Source organism: Lytechinus pictus, chromosome 1 (assembly GCF_037042905.1).
Source record: "Lytechinus pictus isolate F3 Inbred chromosome 1, Lp3.0, whole genome shotgun sequence".
NCBI classification, from domain to species: domain Eukaryota; kingdom Metazoa; phylum Echinodermata; class Echinoidea; order Temnopleuroida; family Toxopneustidae; genus Lytechinus; species Lytechinus pictus.
The window spans coordinates 28109859-28134407 of record NC_087245.1 but is presented as its reverse complement, the minus strand read 5'-3'; the positions used below and the strand labels follow the sequence as shown (position 1 = coordinate 28134407).

At 36.8% G+C, this 24549-nt stretch overlaps 1 protein-coding gene across 1 annotated transcript in view; it reads right to left on the bottom strand.

Moving 5' to 3' along the window:
* The window catches only part of LOC129265214 (uncharacterized), a 40112-nt gene extending 22675 nt beyond the window's left edge, over window positions 1-17437 (bottom strand). Inside the window, exon 1 of the mRNA XM_064104093.1 lies at window positions 16724-17437. Coding sequence (XP_063960163.1) covers window positions 16724-17437 — 714 coding nt within the window. The remainder of the gene's footprint in view (window positions 1-16723) is intronic.
* Between the last annotated feature and the right edge of the window lie 7112 nt (window positions 17438-24549).

The window sequence follows — 24549 nt, the reverse complement described above, 5'->3', positions numbered from 1 at the left end:
TTCATTATAGCAATTCATCGGGATGAAATGAGAACTTCTGTGACATGCTGAAGTTAAAAAAAACACGAGGGATGAAAATAGTGCAAGCGCGCAGACAAATTGCATTTATACTAGGGAGAGAGAAGATGGCTTGCAGAAAGCTACCGTTTTCACTTCTAATCCTTGGCCCCTTATAGCTAATACTCTGCAAGACATGTTAAGTTTAACTTGATAATCTACTCTTATACTCTGCGGCTTTACTTCTTTCCTGAAAACCTCTGCAGAAGATCCGATTTTCCTCCAGTTAGCCATATTAGCCCGAGTATAGTCCCACTCGTAAGCTTTTGAGCATGTGATAAGCACTAGAAATTCAAAGTCTTATTAATAGATGTGGAGAAGGAGGACCTCTAATCACACAGGAAGGCGAAAATAAGCTGATGGTGAATTACAGAGTGTTCCGTTCCCCCAACTCCTCATGCTTAATGTAGTAAAACACTTTAAAACTTCACCGATATCCCAGATTTCTGCGACGAAACAATCACAATCAACTCGGTGATATTTGCCTTAATTAGCTGCATGTGCCGTCAAAGACCAGAGGAATTTAAATTGCTGAATACAATATATACGGGCATCATATTCTAATCTATTTATCTTTTTATTTGTGTGCGTGCCTGCGTGTGTGTATATATACGGGGAGGGGGTTCCGATGCCTGGGCCCAAAAGGGTTGTGAATTTGTCCCATTGAATAATATATACCATATTACTATTTTTTCTCTAATTTATCACCAAAAAAATTGTTATGATAAAATTTGACTCATCAAAATTGTATTTTTTTTTCACATTGTGATGGTAAGCAAAACATATAGATCATCTTTTTCATCAGGACCGTCCAAGACAAAACGATGTGTGCTTGGCATAGTTCTAAACGATTCTTAATAGGCTCTGACATGGTGACGTACATCTTGAAATTGGTAGAGGTATGCAGCTGTTTTCTAGAGGGACAGGCACGGGTGTCGCGTGCCGTTATTCTCCCCGTAATAGATTGACCCTTCTCATGTTGCCAACAAATTCACAAAGTTTTATGTTGCTTTTATCGGAGAGATAAATCTTCGAACTTTGCATGCTGATGAAACAGCACTTTGTGTCTGAATTGGTCTGAAATGCTCTAAATTGTATTATCTGCGTGTGTATACGTGTTTTCGCCAACCTGAATTCTGCAGTAAGAATGGGGGGGGGGGGGGGGGGACACAAGCCAAGAAAAAGAAAAATATAGATTTTGGAATATCAGAATTTCTTCCACACTCTATCATCGTTACAATAGGACTTCGTCCATGATAACGCTCATAACGCTCATCGATGTACTTGACGAATCAGAAAACTGCAATATCTGCACGCATTTGAATGGTACAAGAATTGGACATGCTTATAGATGACGCTCCTTGAACTAAACAAAGGTATCCTAATGGCACCTTGGAGAAAATAAGAAGTCATTTGGGAATCTAATTAGTGAGGTAGGTTCATTACTCTCTGTTTGAATAAAGGGCGGATGTGGTTCAATTAGCGAAGGATTTGGACACAACGCTATGTCACTGGCATCGTGGACATAGGTCTATAGATGAAGATGACAAGGCATCTTAAAGATAAAGAGCATCTCCTGACCCCTCCCCCATCTACACTCTTTCCGTCATTCCGCCGGAACTTGGATCCCAATGTAAATTTTGGACTTATTAATTAATTAGTACGCGCATCGTAATCGTGACAATGCATCTTGCTGCTTTGACCAAGGAGGTTTAAGGTCTAATGGAACCTTCTCGCATTGACACACGTTAAGATGTGAGAATCAAACACATACCCCACAAAAAAGATATGCATCTTCCCTATGCGATCTGAACATATATACGCTTATACCTTTTGCTATAAGAAATGAGTCTACGACTCGCGCTTCTAAAATAATGTGATAAATGTAATAAAGTTTTCCCCAAATCAGATGTATTCTGTATTAAACAAAATGAATCATTTCTCTTCCTTTTCACAAACAAGGCAAAACAAATATAAAATGAAAAGGGACAGATAGGTTTTCTTACTCTGTATCGGTACTAGATCTGTGGACAGATGACAAACAAGCCCTATTGTACCCCTGACCAAGGCCTCCTTCTATATCCGCCTTTTGGCCAATACGGATGATCAATCATATCGCGGAAAAATAATGGGGGTACAGTTTATGACCCAAGAATTTTCTGATGATTGGGGGTATAAACAATTTACTAGTACAGGCTGATAACATAGAAAGAAGCCGAATTATTGGTTTGCATGGAATGCGATTATTACATTAATTATCTTTGGCACTAGTCCACCTTTGCTTGAAAATGATATCCCAGAAGAGTCATACGCGCTACGTTTGCTTAGAGAGCAACTAAGAGTGTTTGCTCCCTATAATCAGGCGGCAGGCGTTTTTAATATAGAAAACTAATTACAATTTTAGAGCCTGAAATCGTACATGGGGGTACCCGGATTGAGAGGGAATGGGTGCGTTGTATTAAAATGGAGGGGGGGGGGGGGGTGATTACAGTTTTAGAGCCAGGAATCGTGCATGAGTATCCGGAACGGGAAAGGGATGAACATAATTATAGGCCTGAGGGGAGCGAAACGGACATGGGGAGGGGTAAAATCAATAATATTATTTGGCGCCCGGCAGCGTGGTTTGGAAATGGAAATGCTTGCAAGCATTGACAGCTGTGCATTCTAAACTTATTTGAAATGGGAGTAAGCAGACATTTGAAAGGGTAGAAAATGATACATTTAGGAGATTCAATTCAATTTATTAGGGTAAGGAGATGATCTATGTGGTTTGTGTTTGAGGTGTGCAAGAAAGCTCGGGAGACCGAAGAAAACGAGAAAGAAAAGGAAACAGAATGGAAAGAATGAAGGGTGCATGCGCTGATTTAGACATCCAACGGGAAAACTGCTTACAACGTGGCTACCATAAGTAATATTTATATTTATTTGAAACTTCCCACATTCATCAAAAATGGTAAAACTACACTATAATATGCTACGGGCTCGTGGCAAATATTGAAGGATCTGAAGATTTCCAATCCCAGGGGTCTAGCTCATTTTATTTTTAGTTTGAAGATCCATGATGAAACATCTCCCGGTAGTTAAACATATTAAAAACTTTCACGCATAGTCGATCAAGGGTTTGATGCTAAATCCTGTATTGCAGCTACATGGTCAATCGATCATACCATTCTTTTCATAAAATGTATACAAACAAAATAACCACGATTGCCCAGTCTCGGCTCGATACGCATGCGCAGGTATCGGCAAGGACTTTTCAAGTGGCGTGTTTAAAAATATATCTAAATAGCAAAAAATTAGAAAATGAAAAATAAAATTAAATGAAAATTAATGAGTGTGAAAAGAAGATATGAATATATATCGCATTCCATATTCAGGCCCTAAATGACAAAGATTACAGGGGGAAATCAATCAAATTTTAACGCGGGGGTCATGTTTTGATGTTAACAATGTTTCAGGAAGATCGAGCTCTATCTTGTCAACACTGTCTGGCACTAAAATGGATCCCTACTGCTTTTTTCGATGGATGATGCCATCATGAGCATCCATCACATTCATTTACATTTTATAAGTCACGAAATGCAGCCCCCTCCCCATTCCGGACCTCCTGCAAAATTATTTCCGGAATGGGAGGACACTGATGACAGTGGGGATGCCCTCGGTAATGTTCAGGTACAATAGAAGAGTAATTTTAACACACGGGTCTCACAAGAATCATTTTTATTAGGCTCTTATAAAGGGACGAGAAAATTTTATTTTGTAGCTCAAAAAAGGTTAAACCATGTAAACAGGTCTTTGCTAAGAGATGTGTTGGAATGTTTTTTTGGCAAAAAGATCCTTTGCATGAAGAGAACAATTTGAGGCTCCAGGATGGGGTGTGCGTTGCAAACACTTCGAATGGTGTGGTCACCCCCCCCCCCCATTGGTCAGGCATATATTCGGATTGCCACTGGTAATACCTTGGTCACATTTGCTCTACGGCGGCCGTACGGCGAGTCGAAAACAGCCGTTTTATTAATTTTAATTCAAACCACGTATATGTACAGTAGTTGGTACAAAAGATGTTAAAACGGCGGTTTTCGACTCGCCGTACGGCCGCCGTAGAGCAAATGTGACCAATGTATAAGAAGGAAGGTGAATATATGTATACAAACAAACACACACACACTCAAATGGGATACTATGAGCAAAGCTCTAACAGGACTGTGGGACCATATTCTTTGCCCCTGTTTAGTATGGTTTCTTATAGGGGGCATACCCCTAAATGTTAGTTTCAACTTTGGACTGATGAGACCCGGGGATGAGACACAATATGACTGATAAAAATTCTGTGAATGCAAGCTAGCTCATTGAGTCACCGTCACCCGGGCCATCATATGTTTCCTGTCCATTAGTCTATAATCAGACATGACAAGGACTTGTAATCAAAACGGAACATAGGGATATACATCATAAATGCCAGAAAAAATAAAATTAACAGAGATGAAAACTGTGTGTCGAGATTAGGCGTCCTTGGACATTATCTGTACCATACTTTGGGAACTTATCGAATGCCCTGATATACTGACCATTATAATAGGCCTAATAATTGAAAAATCGTGCGATCGCCTCACTCGCCTGTATGATGCAAGTTGGATACGAATTAATACACCATGCCGCCAGGGAATAGTTTCTGGAAAAAACATTCAAGAATAGACCATGTATCCTGCTAAAACGTCAAAACAGATCATGCTTTAAAAAAATAACCGGTAAAAAAAATGCATCTATTGGGATAGGGGTTAGGGTCCAAAGTTAAATCATGACTTTAGAGACGAGTATGACAGGCCTAATGGGCTCTCTGTTGGCACTTCATACCTCAGTCGCTCATAGACTTATGCATAACGATTATGATCAGTTTTGTCAAGGAGAACTCTTTGGTCTTAGGAAACAAATCCCCTTTTTCACGTCCCTTGCAATATGTCGGGCTAAGAATTCATGCGAGCACCAGGACCTGGTTAGAATCATTTATTTTCTTGGAAGATACAGAGCAAACACATTGCTTCCTGTATGACCTGTGTCGCTGTCTGCTGATTAATAATTGAATACAAACAATGACCTAATGAGATTCCATAGATAAAAGACTGCTAATTGACCAACCACGCTCATGCGTGTCATGTATTAGACAGAAGTGTACAGTCATAAGCTCATGTGATGATTAGACATATCAATTATGAATGATGGAGTTTGGAACTGGATCTACAGGCAGGGCAGGGTGAAAATTATAGGCTGAAAAGATCAAAAGATTGACCCCATAAACGCTCATTATATATATACCCTTCATGTGTTATATCGTGAACAGATTGCTATTTCACATCATATCACTGTAAACAAAATGCAGGGAAATATAAAAGATTGTTATGTATATGGACAGATTTATAGCCTTAAAAAGCTTTGATAAATGTTCAGTAAATTGAGTCATATTGGAGTATCATCTAGCATTCCAATCTTACAAAGTGGAGTGCAGTTCGTTTTTTTTTTACCAAAAGATTCTTTACACAGATGAATATTTTAGCGCTTTCAGTAAAGTCTTAATATTTTTCTTTAAAGACTGATTTGATTAATCATCTTACAAATTTAAAGATTATAAATCTGAAAGCTACAAACAAAGATATCATCTCGAAATTGTCAGAATGTCCCAAACTAAAAAAAAAAAATGTTTTATACAAAAAAGACAAAAAAAAGGGTGCCTAATTTTGATTGGGACCTCAACCAAAAATATTTTTAGGTAAAACCGCCAAAACAAATCCACTAAAACACATTTCTATTTCATATTATCCACACCATAACAATTTCAGATCATACTCAGTAATATAATGTTATCGTGGTAGTAGCGTGTTGAAATAATGACCGACATTTTGGAAGATTTACCCAACTTCGGCTAGACTAGGGTGTTTCAGCTATCTCTCAGAATCAGATGATGTTTCGAGTTTCGACTATCACTCAATCTGTATATAAGCGTGTTGGGTATCACAAAAAAGGAATGATTAATTTTGAATAAACATGACTTGTGATGGTGACGTCTTTCAAAAATGTCAGACGGGAGATTAAAATTAATTTCCGCAAAGTGTAATAAGGCAACACGAATGCATAATAAGGCAATATGAATGTAATAAGGCAATATAAATGTAATAAGAATGTAATAAGGCAATATGAATGTATTTCTGGATATATTGTACCGGTATTTAAGATTTATTAAATCTTCTCATCATTTTTATAACATTTTTTTCTTCGAAATTCGGGTCGTATGCCAATCGTAAGGTGTGCGGTGGGTGCTTGGCCTTAAAAGGGTGACATGTCATTAATTTAACATCTGTGTAATAATTTACCAATCAGTTTCCGTTCGTGCCAACAATAACTAAACATATCCCTTTTCATTCTAACAACAGACTTTTGACAGAAATAACACGAACGTCATCTGTGACGTTTTCGTTTCCATGTTCAAACACAATAAAACGCTATCTTTTCAGAAAATCTTGCATTATTTCCACGATACACACAACCTCTATACATATTAATAGCTTTCCTTTGCAATACTATAGGCACTTCTGCGAGAGAATATGACTTTTGGGAGATTTCGGAGATTCACCCAAACTGATCACTCCGCCAACACGTTTTCCACCCCCAGTTAATACATTAACACACCATTACTTTCTGTTCATTCTAAGAATAGCACAAATACATCGGGTTTCCCGCATTGATGACGTAGGGAGTGGCCTGAATACATAATATAACCAATGACCGTATGTATAGTATATACGCCTCAATTCTTTCTCTTTTCTATTGGCCTAAAAACATTTACTACTTTTTACCCGTTCGAGAAACCAATCGTAAACTTTGAATTGATTAAGACAGCAAGCCTATTCAGTTTCCCGCTATATAGCTTTAGAAATGACATTTTTACGAGTTGGGAATATAGGCCTACATATTCGTGTTAATGACATGACGTAGATACGAATCTACAGCGAAGTAACTTTATCAAGATGAAACACCGTAACCATGGTGAAAATTCCACAGGGATATCTTACGACATCTATTTAGGCCTATGTATAGACAAGACAGATATACTATGTAAGTATTAATTCGGATACGCTTTTAGGGTAATCTCTAAGATTACTTTCCAAAACCACGGCATCGCGTCTACGAAAAGGCATCTACATCTTCAGAAGATTTCAAGTCCAGCAATCGAGACGAAAAAAAAAAGAGACGGGAGACTGTGACCACCAACATTCCATCATGGTGACGTCATCGTGTATTTGTGTACTTCCCCTCCAAGAGTCAATCGACAACTTCATTCGCTCTCAAGATTCTAGTCTCCATTCCAGATGTAAACAGAAAACAATATTCCGTCTCTATTTGAGTGAACCAAGCCAATAATTTCGAATGAATTAATATCAAATTAAAGGCCTATACCCCCTGAACGAAAGATCAATCCATTTGACCCCAGAGAGGCCACCTCAGACCAGAAATTAAACCCTTGCATACGACAGTGATAAACCTTACCGAATGGAACGAAGACCAGCGATGACACAAAATCAATGATGCAAAGTTGGAAGGAGGATGCGTCTTTTTATTTCCACTGGACTTGGTGTATTCAAGGCCAGGAAATGCAATTATTGAAGGGGAATATGGGCTAACAAGAGGGCCTATTAGAGCTAATTACCGGGTTTGTTTGCTATGATTTCTGTGTGGGGGAAATCTTGTTACGAATTGGCCCGGTGATTATTACAGCAAAGAAGCCGAATTCTAACTGAGTTAGCACTATGTACCCAGAGCAAATTAGTTGGGTGCGAGGGATGGGAACCGAGTTCAGGATATAAACCCTAACTGTCAACTTAGGACTTTTATGAAATTTACAAGGAATTTTTTTTTTTAATCCACAGCCTGGCAAACCGAAAGCGAGAATTACAAAATGTATGTGTACATAATAGAAAAAATATACAAAGTAATTAGTTCATAAAAATCAATAATTAATCTCCCTTCTCTGCATACTCTCGTAAATGTACACATTCAACAGCAAATATCCATTAAGTCATTCCTTATAAAAAATAAAGACATTTTGTGTGTGCAACTATAATACTTGGCAGAGGTGTGCAGCATAACTACATAAATTATTAGGGACAATCCCTGGTATACGCTCTTATCACTCAGCAAAGCTTTACTCTGGGGGTTAATAACTCTCGTTATCCCGATGTTAATATTCCTCTAATTACCGTTTGGCTCATAATAATGATTATACGACACTCAGTAGCATAAGGCATAGCTCTATCTCCATCATGCGTACACTCTGTTACCTAATGGATCATTTACTTGAATTGAATTATTATCAAAAGGCATTATTACTTTATGAACTCAACGTCTTTGACTTCAAAAACACACAATACAAAGGTCACCTATTCGTGGAATAATGAATAATTGCATTTTCTGTTGTCGGGGGTGAAAGAATGCCTTGTATTATCACACGCTGCATGGTGCTCTGCAAACTATATTATTCAAACTTTCGAATCGTGGGTAAATTGGTATAACTCGGTCGTACTACCCCATAGCTCCAAGCTAGCCGAATGCAAACAGAAATAGCATTCATAATTATATTCGCCAGTGTATGCAGGTAAGACGTGGAATTATCGATGAGTCATACATCTATTAATGCAGCGTTCGCTCTCACACATGGCAAGTCTTGAGTGCAAAAGTTGGGGAAGGCAGGCAAGGCATATCCAGCATCAGTTTACCGACATTGTTGACTTCTGTTTGGATAAAACGAACAACTACGTTTATCTATTCCAATTAATTAATGCACTCTATACTGACAACCTCTGAAATGCACCGGGGTGTTCACACTGCCATCGAAATGACAGCGAAGCAGTCGGTTCACAACTAAAGCATGTTGCTCATGATTATGTATGATATCTTCAGCTCTTTTTTTTCTTCTAAATTTTGATTAGGAATGGTGATGTATTCCTATATAGATAATCAGGACCATGGGCGTACAGATGGGGGGGGGGGGGGGGGGGGGACTCTTGCCCCCCCCCAAAAAAAAAATCCCGACCAAGAAAAAAAAAGAGAAAAGGAAAGGGATAAGGGTGAAATATGATATTGTTTTCAGAATATTATGTCAAATCTATCACAAACTAAAATTTTTGTAATAAAAAGGCGAAATATTTGCTCGCTCGCTTGCAACTTTTTATTAATTTTACGCGATACGTCATATCGAGCCCCCTCAATTTTTTTGGCTCATTACGCCACTGATCAAGACAGTCATGACAGCCATTTTTAAAGCCTTGCCAATATGAAAGAGGGGGGGGGGGGGGGCATCGCTATCTTCGTGGAAAGATACAGTATAAGTTTACAATCCAGATAACTGCTGTGCATGGAATGATGAAAGTCACCTGCTGAGAATTGGAACCAATCTTACTTCCCATCAGGCAATACATGACGAATGTTCCTCGTCTTTATAGGCAGTCTTGGACAGTGGCGCAATGAGTCAAAACATTTGAGGGGGGGGTCAAAATAGTCACAATCGAGCGGATTAAAATATTAAACGAAATTTCTTTTGACCGTTTGAATTGAAAATCAAATTTTTGACATATTTTTAAATAAAATATCCAGAATTTTATTCTATCGTCATCACTGATCAGCTTATTTACTTTACTTTAATTTTTGTTTCTTATCTTTTTTTATTTATGTTATTTATTTATTCATTAATTTATTACTACTATTTATTATTATTATGATTTTTATTATTATTATTTGGAGGTGATCCAGTGCCCCCAAGACCCCCCCCCCCCCGCCCCCATAAATGCAGCAGTGGTCTTGAAGATAACAAACGTGCTCATCTCTAAACCAGGTGCACGAGGAGTGGACAATGGAGGTCCCATGACTAAGAGACACCATGTCAGAACAAGTGCAGACAGACCACTGCTGATATCCTTGGTCATGGCTTATAGCTTAGATCACGGGTAAGGAAGTCCCTGGTCAGGCCCCTTTTGCAGAAATAGTTGTAATCAAACGCAACTATATAAGAATAATTCGTAACTTGATTTCTAAATCAATCAATGGGGCATCATAAGGGAACTGTGATTGATTTTAAAAGTTATGTTTATAGTAAGTCCAACTCTTATTGCAACTAGCTTCCGGTCGAAGAGGATAGGCCTGAAGGATGAACATACGTATTTGTATTTGTTATTATCACTGATTATTCCACCTCCCTGATTATATATCCATATTCTGATTTTAAGTTCAATTTAAACGGTGCTTTACAAAGAGTTGTGATCTAACGGACAGCCTAACTGTCGAATTTGTTAATCTTTCATACGCCATTTTTATGTTCATTTCAATATCCAATTTCCGAACTGATGATTAAAAAGTTTATCAAAGATCTACACATCATAGTCGTTATGCTATAACATAATACATACTTTTAGTTTATTCTTTATTAGCTTCACCTTGATTGTGTTATATAATATATATAGGCCCTATAAATTTACATTCCTTTTCGTGAATCATCAAGCATCACAATATCATCCACCTTGATGAATTTAATATGAATGAATTAAATTGAAACGATTCAATTACTGCATTAATTTATCATGCCAGTCGCGGAATATCAACATGGTTTACTGTATCTTTTACCGAAAAGACAACAAACAATAATACTTTCCTATAGTGTTTATGTCAGCCTGTAACATAATTTGTAAGGATGATCAGCACTTTGTTGTTAATCGGCTTATTTAAACTCGTTTAAACCTTTAAACCGAAATCGATGTCTCATTTAAATGAGCTCTGTTTAATAACTCTTCAATCATCCCCTATACTTTTGACACGTATTTTGAGGAAGATTAGTTAAAGGGGAGTTCCCCCTGACGTACAGTTGATTTTGATAAATTAATAACAGGAATATCCGCAAAAAATGATGAAGGTTTGATGAAACTCATAATTTTTTTATTTCAATAATTCCATTTCTTTTTAGTGGAACATGAATAATGATATTTTCTGATAAAATGAGGTATGAATGATGTGTATGATAATACATCCACAACACACATAAAATCGCTTTCAATTTTTTTAAAGAGAAAAATGACACTTTTTGGAATTTAAATAACCTGGCAAATGGAGGAACTGCTCGTCTGTGACGTCACAATATATATATATATATATTTTTCTTATAAAACTAATAACTCCGTAACATTGAACTCCAATATTTTTTCTTATCAAAACCAATTATAAGAGTGAACCTTTCATCTAAGCTTGTAAACGATCGTCTGCTTTGAAATAAAGATGTAATCATCAAAGACAGGAAACACAAATCTTCCTCTGTATAAGGCCGCGAAGGATTTTATTAATCCAAATACTCATCATGTCTGTACTAGAAGGTGAATGGACTCTGAAAACACAGTGTGATTTCCTCTCATTAGAGATGACGAATGTATTCTTCTTCTGCACATTATTTATCTTCGTAGCTACAATACAAGAACCATCTGCCAAATATAAATCGTGTGGGAGATGGACGCATTTCATCAGATTGGGTTATAGAAATGAAGGTCTTCGCCTACAGCTGGATGAATCTGTATAATAACTCTTCAAAGTAACGTACAGAAACACGCATTTCCTTCATGATAATTGCCTAACTGTTCGTTAAAATACATTTGTATCAATCAAGCTAAGCTGTCGTTTGGCTTAGGTCGTAAGAACTAAATTGATTTCAACGGAGGACGATGGATGAACTGAAGTTTTAAACATGTAGGAATTGATTGACAAGTCAGAATTGATGGCATGTATATAATCATTTTTCAGTTACATATTATCTCGAACCTTAAACGTCACCATTAGTACAATTGGTAGATAACGATTATTTCCGAGTACAAGAGGGAAGTGAATAAAATCAAATAAGTACAATATAAAGCTGATTTTACATATCTTGTATATTGTATGTAGGCCTATATAAAACAAATGATCTCGTGATACCCATAAACTAACGCGTTTCAAGTTTTAGGTGTATTATGTTTGGATAAATGTGTTAGGATTCAGGCTATTCCATTTAAGCTTGTAAAATCGGAAGTTTTGCTCGAATATCCTTCCCGATCTCTTGGCCAAAAATCCAATTTGCTGGCACGGAAAAAAACCCTAAAGTATAGAGGAATATACCGTATAAGGCAATTTCACCGCACAAAGATTTGCATGGTCGAAGACTACGTGCCATGTATGTCATATTTCAAAGCAATTAAAACATCTTATTCGTTTCTAGAACGTTAAATACCTACAACGATAGATACCTACAATATTTAAGACAATTATAAGATATATGAGCTAACGAGGTGCAAACTTTCTCATCATTTTGTCAGAGTACGGTGACAGAAATCGAATGATAAACGATCTAATTTGAAAATATTGGGCTCATAGTGACAAGATCTAATTTTTTGCAAACATCTATTTTCCACACACCAAAAAAACTACCTATCTTCCTTGAGTTTCCTTATTTTTTTGAGACGTTAACCCACCCCCTCGATATATATTTTGTTTGACATATGGGGGAAATCGACAAAGCATTTGTAACCTGGACAGAGTCAATTGTAATTCTAAAATATGAAGGAAATTGTAATCACTGATATCATACGCGATAATACGCGTATATCCTCTTCCAATTTACTTTAGAAGTATTGCAAAAATACTTATTAGCTGCCTACACTGCAAAAGTCAGTGTTAATACCAGCCCAGCGTCTTACAGGAAAACACAAAACAGTTATTGGAACATCACCAGTTTTACTTTGGGCTAACATCAAATAGGCGTCTAAAACAAAGTCAATCAACAAGGGTTTGATTCTAAACTGGTGTTGTGTCAAAACTTCGAAACATGGATTGTTCCTATACATGCATAAATGGGTCTCGAGTTAAATCAACACCGGTGTTCTTGTAGTGTATTCGATGATGAAAGTACATATCCTTCCTCAGCACCTGCCTGATTGGGATCACTTCTTGCCAAGACGGAGGAGGATGACGAAGATCATTACGGTTTAAACTGTTGTCACAAGATATCAGCTGTAGCTGTTTTACATTAAATACTGCCAAGATATAATATAAGCTCTGCAAATTTTTGTTGTTTTATTTGGAAGCAATACATGCTGGGATTAAAAAGAAATCGGCAATTGAAACTAGGTTGGAGTGACAATTTTTTCCAAATGTTATATCCAAACTTGCATGAAGCTGAATCCAACAATGTAAGTGTTGGATCGAACCATTTAAAGTGGTAAAAGCAACATTTGGAAAAGGTGATCACTCCTATAACCTTTCAATTGCTTATTTAACTTTCTTTTTTTTTTATCGTCAATGTACGAGGTATACATGTATACGTGTAAAACGTGTTGTATAAGTTTATTTCGATCGACATCATGTTTACAGTTCAATCTACAATAATCACTCTAATATCAAAGACGGAACGTGCCAAGACTTGGAATAAAACATTATAAGGTTGCCATAAGATGACCTTACTGCTAATAATCACATCACGTTTGCTTTGCCTATCTCGTTTATCGTCCCTTATCTCCTTTCTCAAAATAAATATCGCATGCGATGAACACGAAATCGGGCTGTATATAGTTGTCACATTCGTTTATGAAAATCTTCAGTAGGCGTATATCTAAGCTGGTTAAACTGTGTATTAAGATGATCCTTGCATTTATAAATCTGTGCTACTGCATGTCTTTACACAGGAAGTAGCTTGCTCCTTACCCATTTTTGAAAGAGTGGGTTTTTTTCGGTGCCGAAATAATGAATTCGTTGAGGTTATTTGTTTGACACGCATGGATCTCTTTCAGAGTGGTGTTCTTTGTGAGAGTGAGGTGAAGAGGATTGAATTGGAACGAGGGATTTATGTAATAATAAAAAGAGATCGTGAAAATGGCGTAATCCTGCATTCCATTTATAACACAGTCACCGCACCCAAATGAATGTCGGAGACGAACTGCATAAAACTACCAGTTTAACACAATACATCAAAGGAAAATTGTCAGTGGAATACGCTTGGCCATTATCTCCCAAATTTTTTAAACAATCCAAACAGCTTCACAACGCCCTTCTGGAAAAAGTGGCCCCAAAACACTTCTTGTGATTACAGCGCAGTTTGACATGAAATCAACAGGGAGTAGTATTTCTTTATAATTTTGGTACAGAAACCCCTTAAAAGTTAAGTATCCAACGTCCACATCTTGAATGATCTTGACAACAGAAATAATGTACCTGAATAATGGGCTGAATAAACGTCAGTTTGTTTTTGTCATGTTTATTGATAAAACGGGATCCATTAAAAGTGATATAGTAATCTTTATGTGCTTCACTGTATAAACCCAATCATGTTTTTTTTTGTTCCGTTCTTGAGTCACGTCACTCACGTGGGTTCTAAATTGTACTAGAAGTGAAGGTCTGTATGCCCTTTTACAACCCACACACTCTTCTGACCATCAAGAAGGTTGGTTACCCCATGCTTAACTATTGTATCTAACACTGGCGTAAATCCGTGTTGATGGGTGGGGGGATGACTGAAATATTTTGGCATTTTTTTTTGCAATCATGTTTTTTAGATATGCAAGGAATTGTCATTGATATGTCCACAGTGGCGTACCGTGGGTCATCACGGCATTGGGGAGGGGGGCACCAGCAAAATGTTTGAATCACTGAGTGAGCGCGCGCTCAGTTGCCAGTTATACTGACCTAATAGAGACATTTTCTGGACAATGTCATTAAACGGATATGCATCTCACTGATCAAATAATGCGAGCGCGAAGCGCGAGCTAATTTTTTTTTATATTCACACCTAAAAAGAGACATTATAATCAAATTTGTGTAATCATGATAGGTACCTGTCTCGCTAAACAATACGAGCGCGAAGCGCGAGCTGAAGTTTTCGTATATTTTGACCCCAAACAGCGAGATTTTGAGGAATATATTTTAGGAATCCATTAAGAGTATGCATATCTCACCATAGTCATGTAATGCGAGTGCCAAGCGCTTGCTGGTTTATAAGAATTACATCTGAACACATGAAACACTTTTTGTAGTCATTGCAATCATGATTATCATACGCATCTCACTAATCAAATATTGCGAGGTGAGCGCGAAGCGCGAGCTAAAAATTTAGATAATTCAAACCTGAAGTGGGGCTTTCTAAGGTTTCTTTGTAGGAATTAACTAGGACCATACGTATTTCAATATCCAAATTATGCGAGCGCGAAGCGCGAGCTGAAAATTTTTGATATTCAGATCAGAAGAAGGGACATTTTAAGGACCGATTTTAGGAATTCATGAAGAGCAGACATATCTCACCAATCCACTAATGCGAATGTAATCACGGACAGGAAATGTTTCATATATACGAAGACCTTAACATGGGGCAATCACTTTTTGAGTCATGAAAAAGAAGCATGTGTCACTACATAAAACAATGATAACTCAAGTGCTAGGAAATATATTTGGTTTATATTGACTTGAAAACGGGATGTTTTAGTACAACAGGATTATATATCTCGTTAACAGACAATGCAAGCACAGGAACAATGAAGACGTAGGCCCTGGGCAAATTATGTTTCATGAAGTTATGATAAAAATGATTCTTATGTAATGTAACATAACATAATTATAATATAACATAATGAATAATATTTTCTTACCCACTATACGCTTCTCTTCCTTTCTCCCTCTTTTCTCCTTTTCCCCATTTTTTTTTTTTGGTCAGCCGATTGGGGGGGGGGGGGGGGCACGTGCCCCCCATGCCCCCCCCCCGTAGTTACGCCACTGTATGTCCATATGGCAAATACCCCTCCAATATTATTATCTTTTTTACCCCATGATGGTTTAATGGTTTTATTAGAGATTACATTAAAAAAGAATTGACATTCCATCTTAATCCCTTCCCAAAGACCCCAACATTGATGAATTGGAAGAAACGGGAGTTTCTCTTCAATGTTATAATAAGGACATAAGTATTTCGTTTGGAAATTGTGAACTGGCTCTTTATTTGCATTTTATGATTCAATAACATTGTTTTATGTGTTAAGCGGTATTTCAGGAAGAATTTTCACCAATAAAACAATTATCTCTTGTGATTTTTTTTTCATTTCTTTCGTAAAAAGTGGGGGGATGTTTGTACAGGCCATCCCCCCCTCCTCGAAAAGTGGGGGGGATATATCCCCCCCATCCCCCCCGGGATTTACGCCAGTGGTATCTAAGCCCATTTCGTCTTCAGTAATAAATGTCCATACATGCCTATAAATAATGATGAAAATAATTATAAAAAAATAATAATAGCTAGTTTTTATATAGCGCCTTTCCCATAACGGCTCAAAGCGCTAAATAAATGCAGATCGACCTTCAAATAATTTTTCTTTCAACTTTTATGAATATTTTGATTTCATTCATATAAAAATCTTCTACGCTTAAGTTATATTAAAAATATCACAATAGATCTACGTCTGTTTTAATGTAATTCGATTGTTAAGATGAAAAGCAAAAACATAACACCGCCAATCAAAGAAAGAAAAAACACTAATGCCATTATGAATCAACCGTACACACTTTTTTATCAACCTCAACAAAATTATAAAATACATGTGAAATCAAGATCTATCGGGGGATCTGTACTCACCAGTTCTCGTTTGAGCCAGGCTAATGATTCCCCGATTCCTTCGGGTTTCTGTGTCACCGCTCTCGTCATTTTAGTATAGCTATCCTTGCTACTTCCAAGTTTATGTGGCGCCTCTTTGGGTCCAAACTCGTCTACCAAAGATCCACCTTGTTTCAGCAATGGTCCGCCACCAAAGCCGCTACCAACTCCACCGTTACCAGTATCTCCCCCGAGAATCGGCGCTCCAACTCGATACTCTAACTCGCTACCATAAGTGTCATATCCTGCTTGTTTAATCCCGTTAAACGGAGACGAATGGGTTAAAGTTCCACCATGAGAGTGATAGTCCATCGAGTTTGGGCAGTTCGGCTCGAAATTCGAGAAATCCTGGCTATTTTTGTGCATGGAATAGTGTGTGAGTGTAGACGATACTGGCATGTCTACTCTGTCGTCTGCAGCCGTGCCCCGAATAAGAAAATCTGTGTGTAGAATATCGTCCGTGCAGTGTGTTTGCGTACTACGGTCGACAGTGCTTGACTGAGATTGTGGATTTGAATGTGCATTCCACGATTTGCTTGGCTGACAATCCCCTGCCATTCGTTGATGAGAAGTGCGCACTCTGTTGGCCGATAAAAGAGGATCGGTGTCACGTTCCTCTGAAAGGTCGAGCTCAGGTTGATGAAACTTTCGGAGTGTTACCGGTCGAACAACACGGATTCCTAAAGTGTTTGCCATACCAAAAAGCCACCAGAAGACCAGTCTTTAATGTCTGTAAATCGAAAATTAAGGAGGAGGAACAATGGAAATGAAAAGAGTGAAACAATATACAAAGAAATAAATTCAAATAATTTGTTGTGAGGATTGAAAATAACTTATTATATTTTTTATTATTATGTTAGCACTATCATCATCATCATTACAATCATTTTCGTCATTACTATTTTAATTATTATGGTTATAATAAATATCCTCCTCCTCATCATTATGATCATTATCATCATCATCCTCCTCCTCACCATGCTCACCATCATCATGTCATCATGAACAACTACATCATTATTGAAATAAAATAGTATAAACTATTGGCTTCTACTGCAGTTGAAATAGATATCGATTTTACAGTCGGAAAAAAAATCAGATTATCTTATTGATCAGAACATACAGGTTTGAGCCTTTGTTGAGTCATAGCAAAACAAAGAGATCAATGAGAGGATGTGAGAGAGAAAGAAAGAGAAAAAACACATGAACACACATGCGTGTTTGTGGCGGAGAGGGAATAAAGAGAGAGAGTGGATAATTACTTGGCCGTCCAAGAAGTGTGGAGATATAGAGTAAGGGAGGGAGGGAGGGGGGGGGGGGGAGAGGGGGGAGACATGACTCCCGTCCCCCAAAACGAATGACACTCCTTTATTAGAAGTAACGTTTCCCAAAGGAGATTAAATTATCTCCATGGTTTCCCCAACGCTTTCAAGAGCTAAATAAAATAGAGAAAATCAAACCAGCTAAAAAAATATTGCACGTAAAATAAAAAAAAGTCGTGATTTTTTTTAATTTTCTCATATTTTCACAAAACAGTTACGCACATATAATGGGCGGTAGTAATCTACTTCCTTGATATTTGTAAGTTGTAATAGATAAGTTACTTTTATTTTAGAATCGGAGCCTTATTGAAGATTATTATTATATTCTGATCTATTCATTCATCTTTTATTTTGTACAGGATATGTAGAAGAGGATTAGCTAATTCCATTTTTCATGACTTATGTTTTACCTTTTGTCATGTGCTGTTTACGTCAGTCTAACTATCCTTAATCTCATTATTTCTCACTTTCTTCATTTAGTTCATGTCCTGTAAACAATATAATGTATTTTGTTGTTTTATTCACTATTTTCACTTATAATATACTTCTATGCAATGTATAATATTTTGTTACTGTTATTTTGTTTAGCTTTCAGTTTTAGATATATTTATGTCACATTTATGTGGCACCAGGAGACCCGAAGCCTTCATTTCTTGCCCAAATGCAATCACCTTTGTTGCATAAATGTATGTACAGAAATAGAAAGACGAATAAACATCTTATCTAATGAGGGAGCCAATGACGTCACACATGCAGTATATATTTTGTTTTATATTACATGAAATGCGAAATATTTCAGGTTTACCTCAATGTAATACCTTTTCATTTCATTTTACAATTAATTTAAACTTAAAAAACTAAATAATATTTACAACATAGAACAGACTTTGATGGAAATGTGGTTGCCTAGAATTCACAAAAAAATCTAAAATGACCAAATATCTTAAAAACGTTATTAAATCAATGTATAATGCCTCATTTATATTGCTAAAAAATAAACCATATCTCTTCCCGAAAGAAAGCTCCATAATTAGACATATTCTATCAAATATCAATATGATTAATGGAGTTGTGGGGCAAACATTCTAAGAGAGCCGAGTTTTTATAAGTTCACCTTTTTTGAAAGGCAGAACGAACAACTGCTCAGTACTAAAGCCTGACATTTGTGTAAAAGAAAGGTAAAACCGCCAAATAGTGGAGGAAGTTCGATGAAAAATATATTGAATATACTATGAATTGAAAAACTTGAGTGAAAATCGGGGGGGGGGGGGGGCAAACAGCACGCCAGTGAACTAGTTGAATACACAGAAACACAAAATAAAGAATCAAGTTGCCCCCTATAAAAACAAGTCAAATTACGTCTTTAAGCGTGTTTAATTAATTGCATACAATGACGATTATAGCAAGAGACAATCTTAGTGAGACATAAGGGGAAACACTCAAAGAAAGAAATATAATGGAAAGAGATTGCTTAAATATCGGAACAAGTAGCGTATGCTACTGATAAGACTTTGGGAAATGACGCCATATAAAATTAGCCACTGTTAAATTTTTTTAAACAACGCTGTTTATTATATGAATCGTACAGTAGTTGTTTAAACAGATTTAACAAGTGTTTAAAATCTTAAACAACAAAGTTTGATTTCTAATATTCAATTCTCAATAAATTAAGCATGGTTGTTTAAACTGTAAGTTTAACAACTACTGTGCGATTCATATAGTAAACAGCGTTGTTTACATATTTTAAACAGCGTTTTTACTGTGTAAAGAATAAATTTCTTATTAAATGATTATAGGTCTAATGTGCCATTGATGTGGTGATCTCATTTGAGGAAAACGTACAGGATTCGATCATAAGATTACAAATTACAAGAAAACTCGAGAGGGCGCAAGATAACAACACAGAAATGGATAAGGCAGTGGATACTAAAATGGATATTGGTGCATTCTGTTATAAATACAAAAGTATTGAAATGAAAAAAAAATGGTTAAAGTGAAAAATCATAATAAACCACAGGAGCATTAGGAATTTAAAAATAAGCACGGTTCTTCATTTTCTCTCCCTTTAACATAATTATAGTCGACGCCTGACACCCCAGCAGAGTTCAGTGACCCCCCCCCTCCCAAACACGTACATGAATCCTTTCTCACAGTCAGTCTTTACCTTAAGAGTTTAAAAGTTGTAAATCCGTTACGTTGAGTTTGAAGAAGAACGCATGTAAGCCAACTGAAACGGAAATATAATTTGTTTTTTTAAATGTAAGTAATACTTTGGTCAAAATATTGATAGGCCTATATACATTGTGTATTTTTCTGTTATAAACGATTTACCTCGATCGAAATGCGAATTTAGTGCCTCTCCCTAAAGGGTCTCAATTCAATTCTGGGACAAGTCCAAAATGCCGTTCTATCCAGAAAATACCTTTCCTATAGCACTTGACCTTTACGTCCATTTCAACCTGTCTCCATCTCTTCATTCATTTGTCAATTCCTTTGATCAAGAACCGCGTCTCTTTTTCCATCACCATCTATCATTGCCAATACGACACAGTAATGTGCATTAAGCTCTCATTCTTTTCTACAGGTATCTCTCCCCCCTCCGTCTCTCTCCCTATCCATCCCACTCTTTTTGTTTCTCTCCGCTCGTTCTTTATCTTCCCCCCTCTCAATCCTTTTTTTTTCTGTCAAAGAAAATAATTCCTATTCCAATTCCGTCAAGAGAAAAGCATAATCAGGAAAAAAAGAATGTTTACTTGACAAAAATAAAATAACTCCCCAAACAAAAAACATAAGAAACTGACGGAAAGTCTTTCATTTTTTAAAGCTATGCTCCGTTTTCTTTTAAGATAATATGATTTTAAAACATATTTAAAAACAGTTTAAGTAGAATAGACCTAAGCTGCCATTCCCTTTTTTTAAAAACATATCCACAATGCCCCTTTTACTTGCATGTATGTGTACCCGAATACAATTCACGATCCCCTCTCCTCTTCCATCGACTCAATCTCATTAAGGAAGTCAAATTTATTTTGACAACCTTCTTACTTTCGTAATAATTTACCCTTTACTGCTTCCTTTGTATATCGAGGTCTGACTTTGCCCTTTTTCCACAGAAGAAGTTTGCAAATGTATGTTTTTATTCACAATAATTTCCTTCCTCTTCATTGAATTTTGTTTCTATTCCTGATTACCCACACATCCTGCATCGCATTTCTGTCAATGTGTTTCTCCTCATCATTTGCAAATTTAATTTGACGCAGACATCTTAAACCATCCAGTTTCTCTTCTCCAATTTCTCCGATGCTTTTGAGTGTTGCTCGACTCCATCATTATACCTTTGAATGGTGAGAAGGGATCTGGAGCCGTCAAACATTGAACCCGTTATTTTCGTAGGCCTGCTCATTTTGGTAATAAGTCAATATTTTAAAGGTGAAATAAACGTCTCAAGTCGCGAGAGAGCAAAGAATTCGACTTTCTTACCATTTCTTCTTTTATTTCTTTTCTTTTAAGCCAATCTTACCTTGTGTATTTTTTTTTTGGGGGGGGGGGGTGCATGGTCCCGAGGCCGCCCACAACTGGTTAAAAAATGAATAAAACACACTAAACTAGGAAGAAAAATAGGAACCCCCACAAAAAAAGAAAACATGATAATGGACATGCCGGGTAAATACAAAATTAATGTAGGCCTACATAATAAAAAAACAGAGAAAACGAATACCAAGACATAACGCAAAAAAGTAACAAGATGTCTCTCTCCTTTCCTGAAACGAGAAGCTCCAACCATTCCTCCCCTTGAACCTCTGATCACTACAGACCAATGCACCTCTTTATAATCATTCGTCTTATTGGTAATCCCATATTTATGCTTCCTTGCACCTTCTACCACCGATCGAGTCTCTATCCAAGCCCCCTTTATTTCATTAAGTCGTTCAGGTTAGGCGAAGTGAAGAAGAGAAAGGAACCGATTCCCAATCACCCGTGATGTTGGGGCTTTTGCCACCGCTCATCATGATGAAAATTCAGCATGGCATGGGCAAAGAGGCGCCAAACTGGGTGTTTATAATGCATTCGTATATCTTCTATTGTAATTTTCCTTGCGAAATTTGAAAAGAAATTTTCAAAGATGTAGTATAGTGTAAGAATCTTATCTCTTTCTTGTTCATATAGGGGAAAACGGAACTGGTTCGGTGCTATATATATATGCATGTAACTCTGTCCCTGCCAAAATGAACAAATAAATAAAATGTATTATATATGTAAACATGATTATACTACAATGGGATAGAAGTATATCATGTGTAACAACAATATGGTATCTATATCTACCTGGGAACTAATTTTTTTAACTGGGGGTGCTGAAGTAAATTTGACAAAAAAAAAAAAGAAAAGAAAAAGGTTTTTACTACAAAATGACGCTTATTTCTGTGCCGAGAAATTTATCAAACAAAAAACTAGAAGATATCGCACTTCATGTGATCAGATGTATTACAAAAAGGACATATGTAGTACAAACGTGGTTTTATACCATGATAGCAAATTCTTTTTTATCTCTCGCAATAATGGTATGTGATTATTTGTCGCATATTACCTCGTTATTCGTATTCACCATGAAACCACTACTGACAAACTCATGATGAAGAGAGAGAGAGAGAGAGAGAGAGAGAGAGGGGGGGGGGGGGGGAGAAATCATCAAATATCATGATAAACTCGCAATTCCACTTCCCGTGAGATCAATGCATCCTTTTATGATACGACAGCCCACTTTCCGGCAAATTTGACACCAGAATGGTGATCGGAAACCGCTTAACATCCTACTTCATTAATCATCAATATTACGATAACTTACCTTTAGATCTCAAACCGTTTAATTCTGTCCCTGCTCTGAAAGTTGTGGCTTATTTCCAAGAAAACATGATGACGACCTACCCTCCTACTAGGAGATAATAACGCGCCGTGCAAGAGTCCAATTATTCCAAATAAAATTCATTTTTCTCCCGCTCTGTGTAAAAATCAACCTCAGTTCCGTTACAACACCCACAATAAAATGTCACATGTCCAAAGGGGGAGGCATATAGAACCTGAATAATGCTCCGAGCAATTTCAAATTCCAATGGCCCCATTGCTTGATGATAGCTTAAATATGGATTTTTACATGGTAGGTCCTGAAGGGACAGCTGTGTTTTACCCGCTCAAACCGAGTTGGAGCATTATGAATGTGCGTACGTTAATTATTATTCAGTTTTGCGCATGATGCAGCGGGAAGATGTGGGCACGTTCATAAATCCCGCTGTTTCTCCAATGCTATACTGCGAGCGAGAAGTGCAATATTTCATCGTTATCTTCCTCTGTAATCATATCAGGAGAAGATGGCTATCTAATCCTCACATGCATGTACATCTTTCAACGTGAAGGGGAGGGAGGGGGGGGGCTGGAGAAGGTAGCCTAGAGGCCCTAGACAGTGAATCCCCCTTTAAATTTACTATTTCTTAGACAATATCTCTATTGCAGTCAATCTATAGCTTAAATACTTCGAGCATATTGTTGAATTCGTTTCGCAAATTTCGAAAAGAAAGTGCAAAATATTTCTTTTTGAAATTACATATAGGCCTGAATTTCGTTTACTTGTCTGGTGCATGCCAACTACATATCTATAAAGAATTCAGTTTGTCGGTCAATCAATCCAACAACACGAATAGCTTAAAACAGATCATGATTAAATACGTCTTTACTTTTATCAGATCAATAATATTCAGGAATGATGAAAATACTATACATACTAAAAACTGATTACCAGTTTAAAAGTTTTATTTCTACCCGGATAATACCAGATATTCCAGTATTAAAAAATAACCAAAACATGCGACAAGCAGGTCTGGTACGTGATATGAAAGATTTCATAATGAAAGGAAAGCGTGCTCTCACCAAAGGTCAATGTACTTTCCTTAATCAATATTTCATGTATACCCCGAAATCCTTGGTAGAAACCCTAGAGTGTCATCAAATCTCGTCTGTTACGATGATTATGAACTTGGAATAAGAAGGTATTCCCTTAATGCTCCATAGATGACAGTCACTAATCACTGCCGTTTATTAAAATAAATCTAAGGCACAATGGCAAGTGATAGTCTGCACTTAATACCCAATTCAGCTTTCATTAATTCCTCATACAGAGTTTCTTGTTTCAAGGTTCTTATTTCATTTTAGTAAAAGACAATACACAATTACAAATGAGATGTTTCAATCGGTTGTATTAATTGAAATTCAATATTTTATTGAAAAAACCCCATACGTTTCAATCAATGAAGGGTATCAAAATGAACCAAAAATACACATACATAAATAACAAATCAAGAAATTTCCATTTAATGCATTATACCCTACACAATATCTAAATGACAAATCAAATGCATATATGACAATGGACTGCAAAATTACATTTTCCTTCATTTTTTCAAAAGTACCCTGCACGTGCATGGCCCTGGAAAG